The sequence below is a fragment of the Adiantum capillus-veneris genome, chromosome 29 (genome assembly GCF_014529385.1).
Source record: "Adiantum capillus-veneris isolate H3 chromosome 29, ASM1452938v2, whole genome shotgun sequence".
NCBI classification, from domain to species: Eukaryota; Viridiplantae; Streptophyta; class Polypodiopsida; order Polypodiales; family Pteridaceae; genus Adiantum; species Adiantum capillus-veneris.
The window spans coordinates 45,831,793-45,839,554 of NC_140959.1; the positions used below are offsets into that span (position 1 = coordinate 45,831,793).

General features: G+C 43.7%; 1 protein-coding gene across 2 annotated transcripts; it reads right to left on the reverse strand.

Moving 5' to 3' along the window:
• Window positions 1-2,754: 2,754 nt before the first annotated feature.
• Window positions 2,755-5,925, reverse strand: LOC147419135 (uncharacterized). Of its 2 annotated transcripts, XM_086505736.1 has the most exons (2): window positions 5,436-5,575; window positions 2,755-5,350 (listed from the first exon to the last, which is right to left on the reverse strand). In XM_086505736.1, the coding sequence occupies exons 1-2, from the start codon at window positions 5,439-5,441 to the stop codon at window positions 3,518-3,520; spliced, it is 1,839 nt and encodes a 612-aa protein (XP_086361862.1). In that variant the 5' UTR covers window positions 5,442-5,575; the 3' UTR covers window positions 2,755-3,517. The 2 variants fall into 2 exon arrangements, with proteins under 2 accessions (XP_086361862.1, XP_086361861.1); XM_086505735.1 differs by having other exon boundaries at window positions 2,755-5,925.
• Window positions 5,926-7,762: the final 1,837 nt, after the last annotated feature.

Sequence of the window (7,762 nt, forward strand, 5' to 3'; positions counted from 1 at the left end):
GAAAGCAGCAACTCAATGGTTTTAGTACTTCAAAACAAGAAGTAGTTTACAAAGGGATTATACCCTTAATGGAGCTCCCGCCTTGCTTCACTCTCACCACCTCACACTCACCTTGTTGCATCAACTTCACACTATGAAATATGTGTAGAAATGGTCTCCTTTTATAGGCCAAAAGGGCTGCCCTCTCTTATGAGAGACAGCTATGTGTAGCCGTCCTTGTGCGAATAAGTCCAAATCGGACCCTCCAATCCGCCCATGTGTGGCCGCTCTTGAAAAGACAAGTCCGCTTTTGAATTCGGCCACCGGCCACCGGCCATTGACTCCTGACCACCGGCCATCGGCCATTGACTTCCGACCACCGGCCATCGGCCATTGACTACCGGCCACCGGCCAACCGACCGGTTGTTTTCCGACCACTTTCCGACCGCCGTCCGGCCATAATATTCCGACGAAAAGGGATATTCCGGCGAAAAAAAGTCTCGGGGGCCTCCGCCCCCGAGGCCTTTAAAGTTGCCCCTGATTCTTGTCCGTGAAAATTTTGGTTTCCGGTGAGTGATTTTCCTTCACGCACGATGGCTTCTCCTCATAATGGGGACCTTACAAATGTGCGCTTTTACCACAGAAAATTACAAGGGTAAATCAGGCTCCATACTTAACAAACATAAACAAAGGTTACCTTGGGTTATCTTCACCAACGACGTATTACGAACGCACGCAGGTTGTGTATTTCTATACCCTCGTTTGTGTTTTAAGTGAGAATTTGTGTGATCTCACCTTACGTTGGGAGATTCTTGTGTTCCAAACTCTATTATTCAAAGGGAGAATTTATGTGACTACATCCTCTATGTATGGGGGAGGCAATTGTGCACCTCATGAGGCCTTGTGTGTTTTGAGGAGAGGATGTTCTATGTGAGTGCTACATTACAAAACCCACAAGGGGAGGGTTGTTAGGGTTGTGGATTTTGTGGCACCTCACACCAATAAGAAAACCCCCTATTCTAGAAGTCATGTGAAATATGTGTGTCCCTTTATGAAGGCAAGAGGTGTGTGTTAGTAAGAAGCTTGTGTAGAAAGCAAGATCCATGTGACAAGCATGTATAAAAGCAGCTCTTTATATTCTCTTTTTGTGTACCACAAACAACCTATTTTGCATCTACTCTAGTGTCTCTCTCTTAAACTCTACACTAGTGCCATGAATGGTACACTAATCTACCCTCCTTAACATCACATATGATTTTTTTTGAAGTGTCGTAAAATCCATGTTCTTGAACTTTTATCATGATAAGAGACCAACTGAATGAGAAAGAAAGCTTGTCTTACTCACAATTGTTGTATTACTAGGAGTATTGCTATGGTTTTGAATGAGAACATGGTGATCGTGAAAGGTCTCTCTCTCTCTCTCTCTCTCTCTCTCTCTCTCTCTCTCTCTCTCAGATTTGACGATGGTTTTTACATCTCCATGTTTATAAGCTAGACAGGAGCAAAAGAAGTAGCTCTCACAAGAAGATGTGAACCGATCTCCACTTACAAATTTACTCACCCTTGCACACATAAAACTCCATTTTTACTCAATTAGCTTCCCTCTCATTACCATAGCTCCAATACTCAACTAGCTTTCCTCTTATTACCATTGTCCCATAATCAATCGCACTCAAGAAAATAAAAACACCACTAAATTCTGAAGAAACTAAAACTAAGAAAAGCCCCTGCACTTTCCATCGTAAAAATTATAAGCTCACACAATCTCAACCTCCCTTGCATATAAGAAACAGGGCTTCATAGCTTCTCCCAACCATGTACACAAACTCATCAAAAACCACCTCAATGAAAACATAATACAAAAATCATAATCTTCAGCAAAAATGTTGAGTAAAACCTCGGAGAAAATGGGAAAATGCCCTCATTCACATATATAACAATGGGCTTTTACTACCAAACCTGAGTCGTAGATATGCATAAAAGAAAGCTTCACGTCACATAGCTTCTGTCACCAATCAACATTAGAAAAGATAAAAGTACAGAGGTCATGACCCTCTTGAGAAGAGAGATAACCTCACCTCAAGTTGGAAGACCCTTGGACGCACACATGGACATCTCTCTTACACAACCTTATACCCACCACCATAGGCTACAGCAACAAGGGCTTCCTTCCTCACCTCACTCTAAACCAAAAGTTGATAAAGTTGAAAAAGTTCCATTTTCTACATATTTTTTCAATATTTGTCACCTTTTCAAGACACGATTATCACGCATGCATAAAGGCAATTAGTACACCCCGCCTTTGTACATTTTGTACGTTATTTACATCCATGAAATCCAAAAGCATTCAAAAACATCAAAGTCTTTGGGATCACCCGCACCATTATATAAACGTGTATATGTCACAACTATGCATACACATGCATACACACGTGTAGGAGTGCAAGAGACAATGAGAGCTTGAACACACACCCCTTCTAGAATAAAGTGCTACACTGGGAGAAGGCAAGGTAAGACACCCCATTTGCTAACAAAACCCCCCACATGAGTGCCTCAATGTACCCATGTGAAGCTATTTTCTAGATTTCTACAACTATAATTAAATAAACGAATATAAATACACGCATATTTAGAAATACATACATATATACATCACCCTTATCTTGCTCTACCAAAAAATGTGATGTGCTTAGCATGGCATATATGACATCAACCTAGTTGGCATGACTAGATACCTAAAGTGAACCTATTTTGCAATCACAAGACCAGTGCACATAGCGCAATGATTTACATGGTAAGTTCTCATTGAAGTTATAATCATGGTGTCCTCTACACATTCCTGTACAGACGTACCTTATTAGCATAACACACATGCTACATTCTGAGAGTTTGGTAAATTGCTTACATGTAACGCATTGGGAAAAGCTCTTGTCAATGATAAAACAAAGGTGTGATAAATTTGTGGTGCCCTTCCCTACCAGTTATACACAGCTTTAAGCAAGCAACCACGTAGTGTCTCGCAATCTGACTTGCAGAAAAGGAAAGACAACTACCCAGATTGCAAAACAGTAAAGCCTAATCAAATGCTATGAAGGGAGTACACGCAAATTGTCCTTGAACATTTGGCCAAGCATCGATGTTGCAAGGTACTAGAACCCTGAGACTCTATATTCAGCAAGCTTCCCTGCACAACTCCTACCAACTTTGTGGCCTGTTGGGCAATATCCGGAGCGGCATACTCCATAACAGTTGCATAATAAGCCGATACATTTTCAAGGAGTTTGTCTTGATCCGACATGCAAGCCATAGTTTAGAGAATGTGCAACCTCATCCCCTGCTTTGAAGGCCCTCCTCAGGGTATACTCTACATGTCTGGAATGGCAAACTCCACAACACTCCATTACAAGCTGGTGCAATTTCATTGAATCTGTCTTGATGCACAAAGCATGAACCCGTCCACTGCTTCGAGCTTCATGGATGTGTTGAAGACTCCCTGGGAGTCGGGACGCACCCACACAACACCGTAATCCTTGTATACCTAGCTCAAACAATGATAAGAAAATTGGCTTCGCACAGGATGAGAATCATAATCTGGAAAATCTGCAAATTCACCCATTGCTTTCAGCTTTGTGAATGCCCAACGGGCTTCCTCTTCATGGCCCTTGCCTGCAAGCATTTCCAGCAGCTTTGTGCAAAGACCTGAAGATGGTTTCCGGCCCCCATCTAACATTTGCTTGCACAATTGCAGTGCATGCTCCAGCCGGCCTTCATTTCCCAAAGAGAAGATCAGAGGCATATAGGTTTCACTATCAGGAACCAGCCCATTGTCCTCCATATCCTTTGATAGCTTAAAAGCCATTGCCCAGTCTCTTGAATTTGCATACCCTGCGATCAATTGATTGTAAGTGCTCACATTACGTGCACTGGACTTCATCTTGTCAAATATCTCCGTCGCAGATTTCATGTTGCCTTTCATGCAGAGCATATGGATAAGGTGATTACAGGTGTCGGTGCTTGGAAAAAAACCAATCTCAATCATATCATCAAAGAAACGAAGCGCTTGGAAAAGAGAACCAAACTTGCTAAGACATACAATAATGCTGTTGAATGAGTGTTCATCTGGCCGATAGCCAAGTTCTCGTATAGAATAGAAGATTTTGAGAGCCCCATCCACATTACCCGCCTCAGTAATTGACTTCACAAGACCACTTAATTTAGATGCATCCAGCCAGAATCCACATGCTCTTAAGTTCTTCACAAAATCATTAATCTGATCAATCTCACCCATCTTAACAAAACTCTGAAGCAGGGCATCAACGGCAGCATTATGAGCTCCTTCTTGTCTTTTTGTGATGTCTAGCACTAGTTTGCAAGCAGTATCCACATTACCTCCACTCACAAGCCACTCCACAGCAGTCGCATGAGCATGACCGTCTTCTCCATCCATTAATGCCATATCATCAATGAACACATGAAGGTCAGATATCCGACCTTTTCGCCCAAGTGCAATCACAATGGTGCTGTATGTGACATTGTCTGCTTGCAAGCCAGCTGTTCCAATCTGACGATAGACCCGCAAAGCTAAATCTAGCTCTCCAGCCTTGCCTAGCGCATAGATAAGTGCATTACATGTGGCAAGGGTCATGCTAAACTTCTTATCCAAGGCCTCTTGGAAAAGCTTGTAAGCATCCACAGCATCAGCACCTCTGAGATGTGTCTGAATAAGGGCAGCATACGTGTAGCCATCTGGGTCCAAACCACATTCGAGCATATCATTGAAGAGCCGGGTAACCATATGCAGATTTTTTGTGCGACCAAAAAGGTTTATAATAATGTTATATCCAGTTTTATCCAGGTAGCAACCACTCATTCGCATCTCAAAATAGACTTCTCGAGCTTTGTCGGTATATCCATGTTTGGCAAGTATGTCAATGATGCAACTGTATGTGACAACTCCAGGCACCCAATCCTTCTCTCGCATTTGATTGTAAAGATCTAGAACCTTATTGGGTTGTTGTGCTTTGCTAAAACCTTTGATGAGAGTGCAAAGGGTGACCTTGTCCGGTTGGCAGCCATCCTTCGCCATTTCCTCTTGCAAGAGTGCCAAAACCATGGCGCCTTTGCGACCCGCCAAGACTCCGAATAATGCATTATATGAAATTGTAGTGTGTTGATAACCTGGCCGCTGTTTTGCCCAGTCGAAAACCTGCATACACAGATCGGGGTCTTGCATTGCCTTGAGGACGTTGCATATGTGAAATGGTGTCAACTCTGGGACTTTTGAACTAAACTCCTGCTGTGTATCAGGACACCAGCCTTTCTGCATAATGGAGGCTGCAATGTCATGGGACAAAGCGCTTTCTGCCATGCGCTGCTTACGTGATAGCACAGATGGGTCAACAGAAGAAGACGATACTGATGATGAAGATGATGATGCAGCGGGAAAATCCTCATACCTGCATTCATCAGAGCTAGACCAGCCCCAGCAACTCTGGAAAATCTTGATCGGATCTGTGTCTGCATCTTGTTCTTCATAGCCATAGCCGGAAATAGGGTTAACTAAAATGCGGCATTTGGTGGTAATCAAGCTTGTGATATCGTCCAGCCCAAGCACTTCAAACGGTTCAGCTTCTTGCTCCTGAGGCAAGCTGTTCTGTGAAGAAAATTGCCGCGCAGAAGAAGCCCAGCCTTGCCTGACAACAGCTCGCAGGCGACCGATGCCACGGCCCATTCAACCATCCGCGGTTATATGACCAACGTCCGACCGGCCAGTATATATTTGCTGGTCGCATAGACATCGCTCAGATTGTAAAGAGCCTTCTTTCACATCTGGGAAAGAAGGCTACCAGGCCCCTTATGCAACGTTCAGATTGCCTGCTCAATTAGCCAACACACGCGCGAGCGTTGTCATCGAATGATATGTGTTTGAAACGTGAGCCGGGGAGGCATGGGGCCTTTGGCTATGAGAGGTGAGAGAGAGAGAACAGTAGACATTGATAGCTTCGAAAATCATTGTAATCATTCATAAGTTGAATACAACTTAATCAATAGCCAAGGTGGGTCGTTAACGGCACCATCACTTGGATTAATCGGCCTTCCTCCTTCCTTGCCTGCTCTAGAGAGCTTCACACTCTCCTCTTCTTTCTTCTTCTCTTTCAACATGTCTCGTTCTTACTCCCTCATTCATGCAACAATCCCCTTCCCTTCTCTTCATGCCTTGTACTTGATTCACTAAGTCGACAGAGGGAGAGAGATTAGACGAGAGAGGGAAAAAGCTAGGTTCCCCTTCTTGCTCATGCTTCCCCCCCAAACTCCTACAATTTTCCTTGTTTTTCCTTTTGTTCATGCAAATTCCCTCCACTCTTCTATTTTTTAACTAAAAAAAATATCCCATTTGCTTGTCACGGTGACGTACACCGTGACAAGCCGCTTGGTGATGTGATAGGCCAGGGGTTCGAAGTGCGCCAAATCTGTCGCGAGTGGTACCAAACAAGGGTGCCTTGGGATGGCGATCGCTTTTCGCTTTATGCTCGAGCTCGTTCGAGCACTTCCCAACGTGGCCTAAGCTCCTTCGTCCCCCTCTCTCTGCATTGCTCGCTGCTTGCATGCTGATCTCCTTCTTTTCTTCCCCTTTTGCACATTAAAACCCTCACTTTCTTAAATGGGCAGCCATAGATCCTTTCTAGTGGGCAGTCGACTCACCGTGGATGGCCTTAAGCCCTCATAATACACCACTTTTGGCATACACATCAACCAAGCATTGCCAACACAACAAGGGTGGCCAAAGCTCCGCATGGCACAACATAGCATCCGCCTTCCCATTACCATGTTGGGCATTCCCCGCAATCAATGCTCTCCAAGAGACGACCTCTTGAATTCAAAGCTCATCAATAACTTTATGTGCTTTCGTAAGGGCATTACATTTGACATACATAACTTCCAAAGCATTACTAAGTGAAGCATCTTTCTGTGGCATTTTCCATAGCCAATGCATTGCGAAATCACCACATTAGATATATATCTCGACCTCGGTAGTGCCGAGCACAGGTCCATCAACATACCCCGCTATCAATGCACTGTTAGAGATGACATTTTGGACTAGGTGCTCCTTAAGCACTTATTGTTCTATGAAGTGCACCATATTTGGCATACATATCAATGAACTTGCTTGTTACTAAGAACTGGTCACTGCTCAATAAACATATAGTCCTCAAATAAACTTAATTTGCATCATGTACTTCTTTTTCCTTATCATAAAAGTGGAGCGACACGGCTGCGTCCGTTGTGGCAAGTGGCGGTTGGGTGGCAAAAAGGTGAGCCCTTTCAAGACCCACTATCTTCGTAGATGATACTCTATCCTTAGACATACAATGTGCCACCCTGCAATAGTGTGCGAAATCCATCCATGGAATTGCATCTTTGGCTTTTTGCTACAGAGTTGTGTGATATAAACCATAAGGAAACTTCCATTAGATGTTGCAATAGTTGTCAATTTTAGTACTCATCAAGTATTGCACACCAATGCACAGTGTCCGTTTCAAGATCAACAACCCTTTGCAATCGATGTCCTTTTGCTAGGCAATCTAAACACTCCCTTGATTTATTGGCGTTGCAGTCCCTTGTCTTGGTCTTGCTCACTCAAATAGAGCCAAGTTTTGTGGAACGTGTTGCAAACCAATTTGGTTTCCTGAGGCGTTGCCAAGAACTTTTGTGCAATTGGATGCAATGTTGCTCCTAGTGGAGCATGCTAGAAACCATAGAAAGCTGGCGTTGCTCATTCTTT